This window comes from Colletotrichum destructivum, chromosome 3 (genome assembly GCF_034447905.1).
Source record: "Colletotrichum destructivum chromosome 3, complete sequence".
Taxonomy (NCBI): Eukaryota; Fungi; Ascomycota; class Sordariomycetes; order Glomerellales; family Glomerellaceae; genus Colletotrichum; species Colletotrichum destructivum.
In genome coordinates, this window is record NC_085898.1 from 953,863 (window position 1) to 971,841 (window position 17,979).

At 57.4% G+C, this 17,979-nt stretch overlaps 5 protein-coding genes across 5 annotated transcripts; 2 read left to right on the forward strand and 3 right to left on the reverse strand.

Moving 5' to 3' along the window:
* CDEST_04376 (uncharacterized protein) lies at positions 1–3,835 on the reverse strand. Its single transcript, XM_062920535.1, has 5 exons — positions 2,742–3,835; positions 2,330–2,435; positions 2,010–2,274; positions 1,736–1,895; positions 1–1,674 (listed from the first exon to the last, which is right to left on the reverse strand). Exons 3-5 carry the CDS (start codon positions 2,176–2,178, stop codon positions 486–488), a joined length of 1,518 nt encoding a protein of 505 aa, XP_062776586.1. The 5' UTR covers positions 2,179–2,274; positions 2,330–2,435; positions 2,742–3,835; the 3' UTR covers positions 1–485.
* Positions 3,836–6,453: 2,618 nt separating this feature from the next.
* On the forward strand, positions 6,454–12,279 carry CDEST_04377 (Putative UBA-like superfamily, tetratricopeptide-like helical domain superfamily). Its single transcript, XM_062920536.1, has 4 exons — positions 6,454–7,106; positions 7,170–8,752; positions 8,890–11,755; positions 11,821–12,279. Exons 3-4 carry the CDS (start codon positions 9,143–9,145, stop codon positions 11,920–11,922), a joined length of 2,715 nt encoding a protein of 904 aa, XP_062776587.1. The 5' UTR covers positions 6,454–7,106; positions 7,170–8,752; positions 8,890–9,142; the 3' UTR covers positions 11,923–12,279.
* A 1-nt stretch (position 12,280) lies between these two features.
* On the reverse strand, positions 12,281–13,108 carry CDEST_04378 (Putative ubiquitin-conjugating enzyme E2, ubiquitin-conjugating enzyme/RWD). Its single transcript, XM_062920537.1, has 2 exons — positions 12,635–13,108; positions 12,281–12,535 (listed from the first exon to the last, which is right to left on the reverse strand). The coding sequence occupies exons 1-2, from the start codon at positions 12,879–12,881 to the stop codon at positions 12,282–12,284; spliced, it is 501 nt and encodes a 166-aa protein (XP_062776588.1). The 5' UTR covers positions 12,882–13,108; the 3' UTR covers position 12,281.
* Positions 13,109–13,292: 184 nt separating this feature from the next.
* Positions 13,293–16,832, reverse strand: CDEST_04379 (Putative like-Sm (LSM) domain containing protein, LSm4/SmD1/SmD3; the record flags this gene model as incomplete). Its single annotated transcript, XM_062920538.1, has 3 exons — positions 13,293–16,403; positions 16,516–16,576; positions 16,644–16,832. The coding sequence occupies 3 exons, from the start codon at positions 16,830–16,832 to the stop codon at positions 16,165–16,167; spliced, it is 489 nt and encodes a 162-aa protein (XP_062776589.1). The 3' UTR covers positions 13,293–16,164.
* CDEST_04380 (uncharacterized protein) lies at positions 13,296–16,027 on the forward strand. The gene has a single exon (XM_062920539.1). It carries the CDS (start codon positions 13,419–13,421, stop codon positions 15,393–15,395), a length of 1,977 nt encoding a protein of 658 aa, XP_062776590.1. The 5' UTR covers positions 13,296–13,418; the 3' UTR covers positions 15,396–16,027.
* Positions 16,833–17,979: the final 1,147 nt, after the last annotated feature.

Here is a 17,979-nt window from a genome sequence, read left to right on the forward strand (position 1 = left end):
ACCGGCGATAATAACCTCGTTGCGACAAAAGGTATCTCAAACTCAGACCTACAACGCCAAAGACATGTCGACGCATTCAATGCGAAGCAAATGCAGTTCCATCCCGACTACGCCTCACTCGACAACCACCATGAAAAACAGAGAAAGAAGAGCCAACTCAACTCGATGATTTTGCCGCCAATGGTCACCATAAACTCATGAAACGGGCCATAACTTGCCCGGACCTTGCTAGCTACCTCCAGAAAAAAAAAGCGTGTCTGCTCTCAGAATGTCCAGACAACATCAGTAGTGTCCTTGAGCAAGATGCGAGAGAACCAATGAGAAGCCAAATCGTCTCCTGTGTTAGGATCCCATTGGGTTAAAGAAAGAGGACGCCACATCCCGATGCGACGTCCTTTACAAACGTTCACAACCCCCATGATCGCAACGCAGATGAAAAAGATGGAGCGTGATCAACTCCGAGAAATCGAAAAGGCACGCCTCATCTAAAAGTGATTGTTACGGTGCTGGTGAAGATGGCGCTTGGCGCGCAGCAGGGGCGTCTCAGTCGGCGTGACTGACATGGTCGTAGTCATGTCCTCGTACTCGGTCACGTACACAATCTCCTCCACCCAGCAGATGACGGAAACCGTGTTCTTGTTCGTGATAACATCGGTGGAAACGCACGACTGGCTCTGCTGAGAGGAGCTGACAGGAGCAGACGTGATGATCGGCGTGATGATCGGCGTCGGGGTAGGTTCCGCAGCGGGCTCAGGCTCGGGGACTGGGGCGGAGACCGCCTCAGCGGAAACTGAGCCATAGGGGACCTTGCCCGTCTCGCGGAAAACTTCGCCGGGGAGAGGGTTGGCCGTGGCCGTCTTGCCGGGCTTATAGGTGAGCGTCGGGACGGTTGGAGCCGCAATGGTAGACGAGCTGACGGGCGCATCATCACCCTCAGAAGAGCCGTCGCCAAAGGTGATGCGGGCGTTGCCGGGGAGGATCGCAGCCGGACCAGTGATGTTGTCATCCTCGATGAGGGCGGGGATCTTCATCTCACATTGCTTGGTGGCGGCTTCGTCCTGGAGGTCGAAGATGGGGCAGTCCTCAATTCGGCCAGACAGGTTGGTGCACGTGTTGACGGCCGACTGGAGGAAGTCCTCGTCCCAGCCCGAAATGAAGTCGGCATGGTATCCGTAGCCCTGGGTATCACCGTTGGCGATTACGAAGCGACCGTTGCGGTTCTTGAAGGCGTTGGTGTTCCAAATGACCTCGTACAGGAGATTAGGAACAGACGTCTCGAAGCCTTCGGGGCAGGTTCCGTCGATGACCAGGTCGGGGTAAGCCATGTGGGACTTGTGGTCGTCCGTGTCAACGTCCTTGCCGTTCCAGCAAGACGGGAACATCATCTCGAAGCGAACACCGTTGGCGCAGTTGGCATCGAGGAAGGCCTTGTCAGGAAGGAAGTGGCGGTACAGAGTGCCCTCGGGGTCACGACCGTAGTTGAGACAGTTGAAGCCGATGGCGCGCTGCTCGAGGATGGACTGCTTGGTTTGACCGAGAAGCGACCACGAAGACTTCTGGGGATCAGGCTTAGACGGGTCGCCTGCAGTGTAATTGCGGCGGTTGGTATCCCCAGCAATCATGCGGAACCCGGGGGGGAATGCCTTGATATCCTTTCCATTAAGAAGGTAGTACCTGAGACAGTCAGCCTCCAGTCGAGAGGGCGAACAATGGGGGGGGGGCAAGGAGAACATACGCTAGCAGTCCGCCGACTTGGTCAACAAGCTCGAACTGACCAGTGGCCGAGTCCTGGAAGTACAGGGCCGGGTGCCAGTAGGCCGACTTGTCCTGCTTGACACGGCAAGAGGTGCAGTCACCAGCAACAAGGTCGCCAAATGTCGAGACGGGAGAGATGGCTAATTACGTTAGCCGAGGGTTCAGCGATAGAAAGAGCAGCTCAAGCCATCAAGAATCAAGGAAATCTGGTGACAACGCGACTTCGCCAGTGAGAACAGTAGGTGAGTACTAACCGCTTGAGCCATGAATGGCATGGGCATGGGGTGCAGCTCCTCCAAAGGACATGAGGGGGTCGACTCTGGCCAAGCCGACACGGCCCGGGCACTCCATGCGCCAGAACGCATCAGCTCCAGCGGCAAAGAAGCCGACTGTGGCCAAGAGGGTCGAGGTAGAGTATTTCATCTTGGTGGTTGATGAAGTTGATGGGTATGAGATGTGAGGGCTGATACAAAGACTGGGTATCAGGTATGAGTGACTCAAAGACGAGGCTGTCAAGGTCTAAGATTGCATGTTAATGTGAAGGCTCAACTGAGCTGGAGGTGGAGAATGCTACCTGTAAGTGAATGAGACCAGGAGATCGTTTGGAGTTTCAAAATGGGCCCGGGGGTCCTAGAGAAAGTCCTAAATCTAGTGGGAACTTTGAACCAAAGATTGAAGAACTGGGGATCTTGGAGTCAGTGATTGTTGCACAAAGAATGTTTGTGAGGTTTCCGTTGAGGTGTGGGTGTTTAAAGGAAGCTTCTCAAACCGACCGGTGAGGAGGTGGGCAAGGAGGTGAGAATATGAGGTTTGAAGAGGTAGGCCAGCCTCTGTCTTGATTCCCAAGGAAGGTTTGAAGGCAAGTGCAGCGCAGCGAAGGGCAGGAGCAACGGCTAAGCGAGAAGAAGCGAGACGCTCACGTGCCGAATCAAGGTAAGGCAGGCAGTGAGGCTGGTGATGGAAGGAGCAGTTGCGAACCAACTTACCGGACCTTCTCTCTTGGCAGATTTCGACAACGGAGTTGGTGATTGAGAGTAATTCCTGAGCCGAATAGAAATGTTGCTTTCAAAGGTTGATTGTTTCTAGATGAGTGTCTCCTTTTTTTCCTCTTGGGTTTCTGGTGGTAGGAAGTTCCTTCACTTGTGTCGGATTTCCAACAAGTGGTGTGTGGTTGAGAGGCTGACTCAGAGGTTGGCGATGGATTCGATGTTAGAAGTCGAAAATTCCCACTGCCGAATTTTCGATTCGGTTCCTGTTCAATACGACGTTTGGTTTCGCAGTAACACAAGAACCCTGTAGATTTCAACGTCGATGCCCAGCACCACCGCAAAGTTCAATTGGGGCTGCGACGAGGGCAGGCGCTTGCTGTCGCTAAGACAGATTGATAGAGCCTGGGTTGCGTCGTCGATGACTAGCCGAGAGTCCGAATGAGTGAATTCGCGGAAACGCACAAGGGTCTTCGTTTACGGTTATCGGGTAGAACGAGTCGGTTATTTGACGCGGGTCGACGATGAGATTGAGACGTGACGGGCTGTTTTGCGCCGCGATGCGATGAGGTCGTGGCCGGTGTAAGACGATGGGCGGCGGCGGGAGCGGGAACGGGTGGACGGGAAAAGCGATAGAATGACACACACCCTCGAAAAAAGGCAGCGTCAAATCTGTGCGATATTTCGATCGTCCAACGGTCGAGTCTTTATCAAAAAGGAAGAAAAAAAACGTCGAGTCGAGAAACGTATGCGATCAACACACAGAGAGACGGGGGGGAGTCCAAGAGAAAATGAATGTGTATGTCTTGCGAGGAACTAGAAGCCAAGAAAGGAGCGGGATGCGCAAGTTTGGAATTCCTGTGTCGAGGTTGTTGTTGTAGTAGCAGAAAAAAGGAATGGCTGAGTGCCGACGACCTGGAAAAGGGCGAGGCTACGAGAGAGTGAGCGTGGTGAACACAGAATTTGATAGAGAGAGTGACAGTCAAAAGACCCCGTCGTAGGTGACGAAAGGAGGGGAGGGAAAGGAACGAGGGGAGAAGGCGGGCGGTTGGAATGAAGGTGATGCAGAAAAGAAGGGCATCAAGACAAGAAGGAAACGGGCGGCAGGTGGAGAGACTGGCTACTACTAGTAAGAGAGGTAGGTCATGGCATTTCTGGTGGTGGACATGGGGGCCGGGAACTCAAGGGGCGCATGACAGGGGAGTGACGGGGGGGTGGGAAGAAGCATGGGTCGCGCCGAGAAGCCATTTCGCAGTGCAAGTCAAGCAAGCGCCTTCCAACAAGTGCGCTTCCACCAGTCTGACAGTTACACTACTCGAACACGCTTCTGCACTAAGAGTATCCGTAAGAAGCCACTCTTTTTCCTCGAGAGACGAGGATGGGAAATTGTGGGAAACACCAAGGTACATCGTACCCTCTCCCGGTCGCCCAAGCATAACTCGCGCCTCGTGTCCATTGATCTCCATCCTTGGCCACTGGGTGGAAGGAAGACGAGTCAACGGAGACGAGCAGTGAGATGAGGTGAGATCCGTTGAGATGAGCTTTGTTCCCCCTCCTCTGTGTTGCATGTGGGTTGTTGGCGACGACGACCATGGCGGCCAAGAACCCCCAAGAGCATGAACATGGGGGCGGAAGGAGGTAAGAACAAATGGCACACTCTCGCTCTTCCTCTCTCAGTATTGACGACCCGAACCAAAGGCTCTCTTTCCAGCCAAGGATCCGGGATGGATACCTTGCCAGCATCCATCTGTTCTGCCAGCGTTCGTCTGGTATTGCCTGTCGTCCGTACATTGCTGCGAACACGTAGGTCACATGAGGGCACGGTACATCTGGGGAAAATACCACCGCATGGACACTAGAAGAATAGGAGAATGACAAATGGCGTCCGTACTACAGCCACAGAGAGGTGTTGCTTCTCTGGCGTCTCACACAGAGAGAGAGTGTGTTAGTGTTAGTGTGAGTGTGCGTGATATAGGGAAAGTCTTGGGGTTGAAACTCGAAACGGTGGGCGTGTTAGTGACAGCGGGCGACAGCCGCCTCCTGTCTCCGAGTTGGAGCCCCTACGACGCTACCCCCGGCTGTCGGGCGAACAATGTGGGAGGGATCGCTCTGCATAGTGGGTTGGAATAGATTAAGGTCCTGCTTCAAGGGGTCGGGCCAGGATCCTGCTGGCTGTATCACCGGGGCCGACAAGACACAAGCCACGCTCCGTGCCTTTTTTTGTACTCGGGTACTTTGAGCAATTGGGGGACTGCCCCCCCCCCTGTCGCCTTTTTGCATGTCACTCACTCGCCTCCTTCGTTTGCTTGGCCACTAAACCATCGGACCAAACGGACACACCTTTGCTGCTGTACCCTAGACGACGGCGGATGCGGGACGGCGGGCGAAACCAACGAATTGTGGAGGAGGCACGCAGGCAGGCAATTTTGAGGATACAAGAGGGAGCAAGCGAGTGGTAAAAGCAGAAGGACAAAGGCAAAGAAGCATGCAAGCATGAAGAGGTGAGGCAAAAAAGAGACGAGAGAGGGGAACGACCCCATCAGCAAGCGAGCATCGCAGATTGCAGCAATGTGCTAGTGTAGGGCCGGCCGGCGATGCCAACGCAAGAGGAAATGACATTGGTGATACGATGCAGACAGTGGCGGTCTGTTTGCGACTTTTGGTGTGGCTGCTTCACATTGTGCTTGTAAGGAATTGACTGTCGGACGATGAGGCAAGCCGTTTGGACCACCGCCATCAACGTCCGATTCCACAATCGCGTTGCGGCTGCATCGTCGTTCATTCGCATCGTGCACAGCACCAGGCGTTTAGCACCAACGGCTCGGGAGATGCGAAGGAGGGGGGAGGGGACGGTGTGGCATCTCGGGGCGTACCGGCGCACGTAAGAAGCAAAGAAGCACTGAAATGTGCCGCGGGTGGCTTCAGGCGTTAGGGTGACACATGCGCGATATGCAGGTACCGTAGGCTGCATCCCGTGATCCACAAAACGGGCAATTTGGGGGCCACACACACATGACATGACGATGGAGATTTGGTGACGCCAGAGACAGCCGGCGGTATGGTAAAAATGCACGAGGAGGAGGAGGAAGAGAAGCAGGAGGAGGGGATAGGAAGCCAGGTTCCTCAGTCTCCAAAGGTCCCCCAAATGGCCCCAGGGCTCCAGTCCAAAAGCCCCCCTTTTTTCTCTCCGTCCGAGATCTACGACCAATGACGCTGTTGAGCTAGGGTGCCCCTGTTCCGATGTGGGAGTTAGGACGGGAGGGGCATGAATAGGGGAAGAAAGATGATTAGAAGAACGATGCTGTCAATTCTGATTGGCCTATCGCGAACTTCCTCCTCTCAGGTCTCCCCCTCTTGTACCATGGAATCCTCATACTGCCGTACCGTTGGTCGTTGCTGCCGCTGTGCTTGAAGCCCCTTTGGAAAGAACGGGTCGGAGAGAGGGGCAGGAGGCGATCTCACTGAAAGGGTACGTACTCTGGCTGCTACAGCGGTTACCTACCTATTGGGCAAACCTCCCTTTCCTTTGGTGGTCCTGGTAATTTGAACCAATGGCACTGGCGCCAATCGCAGGGACAGATAATTGGAACCTGGTGGGCGGCGGCTGGGATCTGCGCTAATGCTAGGCACCTCACCTGCAGAGCAGAGAGCAGACTGCGAGTTAATTCCCAGCAGGCGCTGGCTCCGACGACGATGGGGCCAAGCCGACAAGCCTCCTCACATCCTTCAACCAACCAGGCTTGCCGAGTCGCCGACCCCAGAATCTCGCCGCCCTACATACTTTGTACAATCTGCTGACTCTCTTCACCACGGCCTTCGGAATCATTCCACGGCACTCACGGCACGAAAGACGCCACGTTGGACAACGACATTGTACAGCGCACGAGCCCGGCAACAATGCAGAGAAGAGTCCTCCCGCTGGCAAGTTTCGCCTAGGCATTCCGGCCATGTACGAACTCCACTCAACTTTTCATTAGACCGTCTGTCCGTCGTGCTGTGCGCTGACCACGAACGAGAGACAATCCCCGTGGGGTCACGGGGTCAGTCGCCGAACCAAGGAGATTATCCATAGGGCTTCACGAAACCCTCCGCGAATGCTACGACGAGGTGGCGACGTCCTTGTGTCTGCCCACAACTCGAGTTGCGGCTGAGTCTCACAGTGCCATCCCGCTGTTACGATTGGGAAATGCAACATGGAGACACAACGGCCAAAACAGACCTTCGCACGACAGGCGCTCACCACCGCGACTGGGCAGGGCAGCATGCACTTCTTGCCAGCGCGTGCTAGGCTGACGACGTTTTTCTCGCGATATACTCGGTCCTCCTTCGCACAACAGCGGCGTCCGACGTCGAGGTTGTCAATTTGTACGCTCACGCCTTTTCCTCGTGCGACTTGGCTGTCACAGGAAAGGCTAACAGGAAAAGAAGCAAATATTCCGGCCATGCTACGACGGCACTGGCGTTCGTTCTTGTGGATTCCGCCCCCAACGGTCGGCAGTTTCGGGTGACCGCCAGACTGCTACCAGACCACACCAGAGTCCTCACACCGGGCTCGTTGTCCCTATCATTCGATGCGACTACCTATACGAAGCGCATGTCTTACATGTGAACGTGTGGCAGATGTTGTATTTGAAGCTCCAACTATCGTGAGTATCGCAGCGTCCGCAAACGAACTGCGAGTCAAGCACGAGATTATCGTCATCACCCAAACCAAGGATATGCTGTCTAGAAATTCCGATGGGCGCAGACACGAGACTCGACTGTGGGTTAAGATGAGAGCGCCGGAAACCGGCTCTTATCATTCCCACTTCACGCCACTTCCACTTCGTATTTTCTCGTTTCGCGCTGCAATGGGTCAAGAAGGAACCGAAAAAGCAAAGAAATCAAGAAACACGGCGGTAGCCATTCGGAATGCCCGCGCTTCATACTCATGGTGTGCATGCTTCGCTCAACCTTCCCATGATCTTCTTTCCCCTGATCATCGTCGTCAGGGAGCACCCTTGATATTTGACATGCGAAATGGGTTTCAGCGGTTAGCTGATGGAGGCGGTGCGCCAATCATCCGAACCTCTTAAGTTATCACAGACGACACAACCCAGCCAGGGCCTGTCGTCCCTGAGGATCACATCGCACTCAAGCATTGCATTATCACTGTCCTTCCCCCCCCAAATAACCCTGACACCTCCACATACGCCAGACTCTCGATCCCGTGTGCAATGAATTTGTCGAGAGGACGCGACACGTCGCGCACACAGCGTCGTCAAAACCCCTTACTGCAGCGTAGTGTTAGTGGCCTTCACCGTTTGTTAGACAGCGACTGATTCATAACACATCAAGCCGCACCCACCGCCAGGCGGGGTTGCGTTCAACAACCCGTAAATCATCTCGGCGCTGCCAGACGATATAGCCCCCAAGTCATAGTAACCAAGAGATGAGATGCTTGCCCCCTCAGAGAGACGCCTTCGGCCGAATACACTGGCCTGCAAGCAGGGGTTTCGAAGTAATTAGGATGCACACTCATCCCTCGCTCGACTCCATTTGCAATGATGTCCGGCCGTTGACCCAAGGGTGGACGGCAAGACACTTCCGCTGTATGCGATGCAATGTCTCATGTCTTCCAATTGCCGCACCGAGCAAGTGAGATTATCCTTCTCCATCGACTCCGAATTCCACCTATTTCCACGTAAGTCAACGATGAACTGAGGGGAACGGAATGATACGAGACTAGAGACGAGTGAGATCTGGAAAAAGTCTGGATGTATGTGGGGTTTCTGGCTGGAATGCAATGACGATAGTCGACTGGAACTCGCCAGCAGAAGTGACCCGCCAGTGTGTGTGGCTTGGGACCGAACCTACAGAACCGCATTGCGCACTTCATGCGCGTATAGTCATGCCTCTATCGTTTGCAAAGGGGTCCCCGCGAAACAAAGCCAGCAAGCTCATCGGAATGCGCGAGGCAATTTTGGCTATCGAGATGTGACAGCAGCGATCATCCCCCGAAACGCCCTGAGGTGCCAACCCCTTTTTTTCTTGCTTTCGGCGCCATCCGTGTGAAATCTGCAGCAGTGAGCATCTGGGTCGTGCGTGCCGAAAGTCTACACGTACCTTCCCAATCCGTAAAGCCGATGGGACTAACACCGATTGAAAGTGGAAGCCTTGCCGACGACATTTCCCTCAGGCACCATCCAGCCACAGCTCCAGCTTCAGCCACAGCTGTGCCACATGCCACCTTACGTCGACACAACACCGCAATCAGCCAACCCGATCCAGGAGACAAGAGGCACAAGTGGAATTCAGAACAAGCCGAAAACGATGCATTGAGCCGTATTTGAAGCCGTCACGACCCTCACGAAGCTGATGAAATGATTATTGCACCCTGAATTTCTCCCCAGTGCTCAAAGATGGATGATCTCTCGGGACTGAACTGGTCGACGTCGGCCAACCAGCCGAACAACAAGCCGCCGCCGATGAACCCCTCGGGTGCCAATTACTTTGGTTCGATACGACCGGCCAATTCGACGCCATCCCCGTTCCCCTCCGGCCGCAACACGCCACTCTCCGCCCAAGGCTCTGGTCCTGTCGCCGCGAAACCTGCGGCTGCGAAGCCGGCCGCTGATAGCTTCAGCAACCTGCTCAGCTTCAGCGCTGCTGGAGCTGCGAAGCCCACGTCGAAGCTCACCTTGCTGGAGCAGCAGCAACAACTCGAGGCGGAGAAGAGGAAGAAGGAAGAGGAGAGGAGAAAACAAGCGCAGGCGCAGTTTGGTGGGGGTTTCTTGGACACGCTCGGATCGGGCTCCGTCTCGCTGACGGCGTCCCCAGGCATCCTGTCACCCGGCTCCTCTACCGGCAAGAAGGCCACCGACGACGACGACCTCTTTGCCGCCTTTAACTCCGAGACCAAGGTCGATAACGCGAGCTTTTACCCGCCTCCGCCTCAGAAGAGCCCCTCGCCCGCTAATGTGCCGGGCCTCGACCTGAGCAATCCAAGCGCATGGAACCAGGCCCCAAGCCTTGCCAACAATGGCGTATTTGGAGACGATGATGATCCGTTTGGTCTGAACCAGCTGAAGCCCAAGGCTGCGTCCCCGGCACCGCCACTTCCGACAGACAACGACGACGACTTCCTCGGTGATCTGGCCCGCCCGGTTGAAGAAGTTCGGCGCAAACAACCTACCCCGCCGCAGCCCCAGCACTCTGAGCCTGGAAAGCCCATCGAGGCGTCCGACTCCAGCTCCGAAGACGAGCGGCCGGCTCCCAGGGGCGAGATGGCCGAGTTTGACAGAGCCGTCGCCCAGCTTGTTGACTACGGCTTTACCCCTGAAAACGCACGGCGTGGATTGACGGAGAGCGATGCGGGGCTCAACGTGCAGGCGGCTGCCAACTGGCTTCTGGACGACGCGCACCGACAAGCTAAGGCAAAAGCGCAAGGCAAGAGTCCTGCCGTTGCACAGAGGAGAGGGCGGGAGGACGGCAGCAGCAGACAAGACGGCCAGCGGAGAGCCGATACAAGATCCCCGGTAGGCGGCGACCCAGATCTCTCCAAGACTGCAGCCGCTGTGGGAAACAGCCTTTTCAAGACGGCCAACTCGCTGTGGAAGACGGGTAAGAAGCAGGTTCAGCAGGCGGTTGCCGACTTCAACCAGCCTGAGGGTGATCCTAACCAGCCTAAATGGATGCGCTCGGTTCAGGTCGACCGCACGCAACCCGAGAAGAGGGTGCCGAAGGCGACGGACGAGGCCCTGATGCTGGAATCGGGTGGTCGACCTCCAAGGAAGGCCGGACAGTCCTCGCAATCACCACGACCAGACGCACCGCGTAGGACAACATCCGCGCGTGATCACTCCCCCGCCGTGTCAGCCCCCTCAAGTGGCAGAGGAACTCCGGTGCCGAGATGGCAACAGCAGGGCGGCCCAGCGTTGCCGGATTCGAGAACCCGCGCGAGCAAGTTGGCAATGGCAGACGACAATGCGGCATCCTATGTTAGCCCTCACAGGAGGAAGAAGGGTACGCCTCAGCCGGAGGCGCCGACGCGGCCGCAGCAGGACGAGCCCGACCTGCTTTTCAGCTCTCAAACACAGGCCCCCAAGCAGGCCCAGTCGCTCCCGCAGCGTCCAGCCCAGCCCTCGCAACCATCCTCTCGGCCTGCTCAGCCTGCCCAGCGTTCATCACCTGCACCGAAACCGGCACCTCGGCCTGCTCGCCAAATTCCGTCGATCTCGCCCGCGGCGATACAACAGTCCACCAAACATCGACTCGACGGCACAGCCCACTTCAAGAGAGGAGACTACGGCGCAGCTCACTCGTCCTACTCGGCTTCCCTGGCAGCCGTGCCGTCGTCGCATCCGCTTGCGATTGTCATTCTCACAAACCGCGCACTGACAGCCCTCAAGACTGGGGAGCCAAAGCAGGCAGTCGAGGACGCCGACGCCGCGCTCAAGATCATTGGTCCGTCAGGCGGTCAAGGCGAGCACGTAGCCGTTGTGGGCGACAACGGCGGTGAAGAGCGCCGTGAGATGCGCGACCTGTACGGCAAGGCCTTGAGCCGCAAGGCCGAGGCACTCGAGCAGATGGAGCGCTGGGGCGATGCGCACGCCGTCTGGTCGACGTGCGTGAAGGACGGTGTCGGCGGGTCGAGCGCCATCTCGGGCCGCCAACGTTGTCAGTCTGCCCTGGCGCCGAAGCCGAAGCCAAAGCCCAGGCCCGCTGCTGCTGCTCGACCTCGGCCAGCTGCGGCGCCCGCGAAGAGCTCCGATGCCGTGGAGCGTCTGCGCAAGCAGAACCAGGCTGCTGCGCAGGAGGACGACGAGAAGTTTGCGCTGTCGGAGAAGGTCGACGCCAAGATCGCCGCCTGGAGGGACGGCAAGCGGGAGAACTTGCGCGCGCTCATTGGCAGCCTGGACCAGGTCCTCTGGGAGGGCAGTGGGTGGAAGAAGGTCGGGTTGCACGAGCTCGTCATGGCCAACAAGGTGAAGATTCACTACATGAAGGCCATTGCTAAGTGCCATCCCGACAAGGTACGTTTACTGGAACACCCAGCCGGCCACAACGCTGATGGATGGTGTACTAACACGCGGTACAGCTTCCCCAAGATGCCAGCACGGAGGTGAGGCTCATTGCCGCGACGGTTTTTGCGACGTTGAATGAGAGTTGGGACAAGTTCAAGGCCGAGAACGGACTGTAATGGGACATAGGTTCGCCTGGATTGGTTATGAGCGATCTACACTGTACCGGATGGACGGACAGACGGACCCAAGGACCAGCATGATAATCACAGGGAGAAACCATGAAACGCAAGCTATGAAAAAGCAAGCAAATCAAGATAAAGTGAATGAATGAAGCGAGATTCGATTCCCCAAACGCCATGCTATGCAAGCCCTTCCTGACCATATCTGTTCTGTACTTGCACACCACACAAGGCCACCTGCCAACCTACTCGGCGCAGTCTCTTCGTGTATAATGTGTCGACATATGGCCGTCTCCCGGCCTGCGGCCGCCCGTACGTTCCATTCTCCAATGACAAAACACCTCTTCCACTTCCCTCTATAAGCCCAGCGACCGCCGCACGCCGTCGCGGACCTTCTGTTCATAGTCGGCGCGGCGCTCGCGCCACATCTTGGCGGCCTCGACGTTGGCTGGGCTCTCGTCGTTGGGCTCGGCGAGCATGCTCATGACAGAGATGAGGATTTTCTCGACGGACTGGATGGGGGACCAGCGCTCCGAGGCGTGCTCGTAGTGGTTGGGGTCGTCGCCGGGCGGGTGAAGGATGGAGATGCAGACGAGGCCGCTGGGGTAGACTGGGATTGTGTATGCTATTAGTTTATGTCGTGCATAATCGATATCGGGCGTCGAAGGAAAATGAAGGAGATTGAAGGGGAGCACAACGGAAGACATACTGTTGGGGTGCCACATGTCGACGAGGAACTTCATGGTCGGCGGGGCGAGGGGGTAGTCCTTGGGGAACTTGAGCTCGGCGGGGAAGACGCCGCCCTCGAAGGGGGTGCCCTCAGGGCCCTGGATCAAGGCCTCCCAGTGCAGGAGGTCATCCTCGGAGACTGGGCCGGCGGTGATGCCCTCGGGCGGGTTGTTCGTCAGGGCGCGGTATTCCTGGAGGAGGCGGCGGTGGGCGGTGGACTGGGCCATGACGCGGGGCTGTTCTAGAGCTCGTTGGGGGGGGGGCTGAACTGTTACGAGTCGCGGATGTTTCGGACGGAGTGTATATCGGACGCAGATGTAAGTGGTTCGATTGGAGAATTGTAAGAAGATCGAAAGGGGTTGTTCGAAAGTGGTGATGTTGTGTATGACCCGCTGTTGACACCGTTGACTTACACACCAGCGCGAGTTGGGATGGACGTGGAGCGATTGCCGGTGCAGCGGTCATGGTGGTCGAGGTTGGTTGGCGGGGGTGGGGAGGGGGTGCACAGGGGACGAACCTCGCTGAACAGCTGTGGCCACTTGTAATGCAGCCGTCAGACACGCGCCGAGGTTTTGCCCGCCAGGTGCCGCCTGTCCGCCGTTGGGATCGGAGCTTTTGCATTTTTGGAGCTCTGTCCATCCACCGACCTCACTCACAAGTCTCTCCCAGATCTCAGATCTCCCGGGGTGAACTTCACCAGCACTTCTCTTCCCACTCGACATACGATCGAGGGGACGCGAACCCCGCTGCGTACAATCGACGCCATGCCTCCACGACTCCCACTGAGGCCAATTGCCGGCCGTGTGGCATCATCCCTGTCTCTACCGCAACAGACAAGCGCTCCGTCGCGCGCCGCAGTCTGCTTGTTTTGCTCGCTGTCGACAGCGGCAACTGCCACTCCCTCACGATCCACCACTACTACCAGCCGCCCGTACGCTGCCGCCGCCGAAGCAACAAAGGCACCGAGACAACGCCGATTCCAATCCACCGACTCCGCGCCGCTCGAGGCCGCAACACCCGAGAACCCCCGCGCCGAGCTGATCGACACACTACTGGACCTGCAGAAGCACGCCGTGAACCATGTGAACCTCTCCCGCCTGCAGCTCGCCCTCCAGGGCCTCCGGCAAGACCCCGGCCAGGAGGCCGTCCGCGTCGCCATCCTCGCCCTAGCCAACGTCGCGGAGCCGGGCAAGGCGGCGAAAGACCTTTTGAGGCTCATCCTCGCTGACCCGCTAGGCGATGAGGCGGAGTGGGAAAGGGAGCTGGCACAGCACGACCCGACGCACCCGCTCGTCGTGCGCATCGGACAGGAGCACGCTAGGGCGCGCGAGGAGGCCGCGCCGACGGTAACAATATCCAAGACGAACCTGCTGCACGACTTGGGCGTGTCGTCGCCCGCGCTCAATGGCCACGGCATCGAGCTGCTGTTGATGGAAGTGAACCCCTTCTCTGCGGCGCCGGGCGAGGTAGCCTACGCGCAGGATGTCGAGGAGTCTGTGTTGGTGCCTACGGTGGACATCCCGTCCAACACGGGCCGGTATACGCCCATTACGACGCCGGTGCACAAGGCCCTGGTTGTTTCCGAGGGCGTCATGGGCGCGGCGTCCGTGGCGTCGCTGCCGCTGGCAGAATATCGCGACACGATACTTGCGGCCATTAACCTGCCGGAGTACCCTGTCGACAAGGATGCGCAGACGACGTTTCAGCCGATCGACGTCTCCGTGGGAAGCAAGGGGCTCGACCTCATTCGCCAGAATATCGGCAACGCGATGGAGTATGAGCGCTCGTGGTACAAGAGCAACGTGCCGGCTGTCATCCAGTGGCTCAAATCGGGCGTGCAGAGCGACGAGGGCCAGGTCACCAAGCCGGCGGTGCGGCTTCTCATCGCCTCGCTGCTACGCAACACCCTGGCGGAGATCGAGGCCGAGGAGTCGCGCCTGCTGTCCGGGCGGCTGTCGACGGAGGCCGCGTCCTCTGGCCTGGCGGTGATGAACGAGAGGCTCGCCCAGTGGTCCCAGTTCGCGCACGAGGAGCTGCAGCAGCAGCTCGACCTCGCGTTCGCGGGCACGAGGTGGCGCAAGCTGGGCTGGTGGAAGCTGTTCTGGAGGGTGGACGACGTCGGCGTGCTTACGACCGACATGCTCAGCCAGCGCTTCCTCCCCGGCGCCGAGAGGGAGCTCGTCTACCTCACCGGCCGCATTGCCGAGTCGGGCGTCGCCACCGCCGCGGAGCCGCCCACGTACGCCCAGCCGACGTCGGAGCTGCAAAAGTCGCTCCCGGAATCGAGCACCGTCGCCAAGGCCGTGACGCAGAAGCCCAAGTGGCCGACGCACATCTCCTTTACGCGCCGCTACCTCTACGAGGAGACAGTGCCCGCGCTCCAGGCGCTCGCGCAGAAGCTGGTCCTCCAGGCGTCCAGCACCTCGGCCCTTACCACAGCGCTGGGCGGCCTATTGTACGTCTCGCAGTACGCCTCGTCGGTCTACGAGGCAGGCGCCGTCGCGGCTCTGGGCATCATGTGGAGCCTACGCCGCCTGCAGACCAAGTGGGAGACGGCTCGGACCTACTGGGAGGGCGAGGTGCGCGAGGAGGGCCGCAAGGCCGTCCGGGGCGTTGAGCAGAGTGTCGCCGATGCGCTCGACGGGTCTCGCGAGGGGAACCCCGTCGAAGGCGCCGAGGAGCTGCGCAAGGCTAGGGAGCTCGTCGACAAAGCCCAAGACGCGCTGAAGCGCTTGGAGTGAAAAAAGGTGGTTTCATCTGCCACAGCTGTACCATCATCTGTATAATGTATAAATAAAAAAGGGAGCCAGATGTCACCATAGACATGTACACGCGCTGCCTCGCTTCGATACCGAAGAAGTAGACAGAAGAGAACCCTTTTGGGGCGCCGAGAGGGCGGTTTTTTAGCATTCCTATTGCGGTTCTTGCCGAGAAAACCCACGTACGTACGCCCTTTGGCGACCGCTAGTAATCTGCCCAATGTGGTATCATGCCGCGCACTCTTTTACACAGTATATCATTCTCAGGGGCCGCCTCACAAGAATTCCGCCCACTATAGGCCTAAACCCTCCTTGGAAAAAAAATCGAAAAAAAGGAACTTTCCCCAGTGAACCGTGAACGCCAGGAACTTTTCGTCTTTCCGGGAGGTATGCTGAGAGCTCTCCGGTACGCTTTCCCATTTGACAACATGATTTCCATCTTTCTTTCTTCCTCTTCTCTGCCCCTCTGCCGTCGTAGGAGGCAAGATAGACATGCGCACTGCTCTTGCCTCTTCACGTGGCAAGAAGAGGGAAAGGACGTTGTTATTGTAGCTCGTCGCGCTTCGTCGATGCGGGGTTTTCTCCTTTTGTCTCTCCTCTCTTCTTTTCATCTCTGGTCGTGTGTAGTTGTGCGTGGTTGATGTGCAGCCGTTTAAGCGGTCGGAAAGTCGACGACGGAGGGCGGGACGGACGAATTCTCGGGGCGGGGCGGCGACGGAAGGACGAAGACAAAAAACAGCCCATCCCCTCTTTAGCGACCGCCGCGACCGCTGGCGCGGGCCCTGCTGACGGTGGCGCGGCCACGGGCCATACCGACACCGCGGCCGCGGACGTTGCGGGAACGGAACATGGGGGCGTTGCGAAGCATGTCCGGGACGATGAAGAAGCGCACGTGGGAGCCGCGGATGTAGACCTGGTCGAGGTGAGAGACGCGGCCGTCGCGGGCGGTGACGGTGATGTCCTTGAGCTGGACGTTCATGTTGTCTTCGGCTGTTTTGAGGGGAAGAGAGAGGTGTGGTTAGCTTTATGGTTCTTCTTGGTTGATTCTATAGCAACGGGGGGTAATGGGAGGTGAAGTGAGGAAGGGAGGGGAGGAAAGTACCTTCGAGCAGCTTGCCGCGGTATGTCTGGCCGGAGGTGATCTCGAGGGTGACGATGTGGCCCTGCGCGCGCAAATGGGTTAGCTGGTGTTCTCTTGTCAAGTTGAAGAAGGGCAGGCATTGGAAGTACCTGAGCCTCGTTGAGAAGCTTAATGGGGATTCCAATGGTGGAAGTCATCTTTGCGGTGTCGGGGTTGTTGAGCTGTGTCGTGGGTTGTGTCGTGGGCTGTCGTGGGGGGGGCAGATAGCTTGTCGCGATCGCGGGTGCAGTGAAAAGTGAAGGCAGCGAGACAAGACGGCGCGCAGATAGCTGGAGCATGACGTTTTTCCGCGCCGAAAAGGTACGTACCTTGCAACTGTCTGATTTGGCCTCACCGGGCAAGATTCGCCGAGGGATCGGATGAGTGGGGCCGGGATTTTGGTTGGAGTGGGATGAAAGTGGAGACCAATGTTTAGGGAGCGTTGCCGTCTAGTTCTGGAACTTCAGGTTGACACCATCCACCACCACCTTGGGGAGCTTCGAGAACCCGGAGGATGGGGTACCCATGTCACGCAAAGCATAAACTGTTCAAGGTGGAAGATGAGTCCATCGCGGGCGTTGAAACCGCATCGCAGATAGCATGCATTGTTCTCGGTTCTATGTATGACACTTACACCAGTGTGTATGTTCTGTACTCTTCTTCTCCTTCTTAATGTACGTGTGAGATTTCGAGATGAACCCCGGTGGCTACATACCGTAAGTAAGTGACAATCTGTCATGGTCACCAGTCAGGCGGCTTGCCAACCGGCCCTCAACGTAGCTCGGGTCCCTCAAAAGATCACGGTCAATGACTCAACACATGGATTGTGTGTCGAGTTGAGCAGGGTCATCGTGGACTTCATTGCAGGATTATTGATCAACCGCACTAATCAAGGAGTTTTGTTCACGTTTAGGCTGCACCGTTATATTCCAGCTGAGAAGCTGCTGTTCAAAGGCGTGCCAGGTGATCAGCGACAAGAGTTTTCAAACAGCACTTTCTATATGCTTCATCCTCTGCTAGTTGAGCCCTTCGGTAGCCAATACAGAAATAAGACCCAACGATACACATCACTGTGGTGGTTCATCCCACCGGCGCGCCGAGTATTTTGCCATTTCTTATATGATGCGCTGCGACGGACGCGGGGCTACGCAAGCTGTCCGTCTCGTAGTCCCTCTGCAAATGCCGAGACGCGAGAGCATGCGCAGTCCAACCTTGTTCTATATCTTGGGCGGTGCGTAAGCGGCATGAAGGGACGGACGGGAAGACGGCATAGGTGGGCGCCGTAAATCTCGGAATCGCCATCTCGGGCTGCGGATTCCATCTGCCACTGCCATCCCCCCACCCCACCGAATCGTCCAGTGCCGGAATGACAGCTCACCTCAACTTCGACCGGATCTTGACTGGACGAACGCGGGCTGTAGGATTGGGCCGCCATTTCTGTGCGGC

What these genes read in the sequence shown, in the direction of transcription:
- CDEST_04376 (XM_062920535.1), bottom strand. Translation starts at nt 2,178, where the DNA reads ATGAAATACTCTACCTCGACCCTCTTGGCCACAGTCGGCTTCTTTGCC. An exon ending in TGCCATTCATGGCTCAAGCG is followed by an intron (nt 1,896 to 2,009) that starts GTTAGTACTCAC and finishes TAACGTAATTAG; the next exon opens with CCATCTCTCCCGTCTCGACA. An exon ending in CAAGTCGGCGGACTGCTAGC is followed by an intron (nt 1,675 to 1,735) that starts GTATGTTCTCCT and finishes TGACTGTCTCAG; the next exon opens with GTACTACCTTCTTAATGGAA.
- CDEST_04377 (XM_062920536.1), top strand. Translation starts at nt 9,143, where the DNA reads ATGGATGATCTCTCGGGACTGAACTGGTCGACGTCGGCCAACCAGCCG. An exon ending in CTAAGTGCCATCCCGACAAG is followed by an intron (nt 11,756 to 11,820) that starts GTACGTTTACTG and finishes CACGCGGTACAG; the next exon opens with CTTCCCCAAGATGCCAGCAC.
- CDEST_04378 (XM_062920537.1), bottom strand. Translation starts at nt 12,881, where the DNA reads ATGGCCCAGTCCACCGCCCACCGCCGCCTCCTCCAGGAATACCGCGCC. An exon ending in CGACATGTGGCACCCCAACA is followed by an intron (nt 12,536 to 12,634) that starts GTATGTCTTCCG and finishes ACACAATCCCAG; the next exon opens with TCTACCCCAGCGGCCTCGTC.
- CDEST_04380 (XM_062920539.1), top strand. Translation starts at nt 13,419, where the DNA reads ATGCCTCCACGACTCCCACTGAGGCCAATTGCCGGCCGTGTGGCATCA.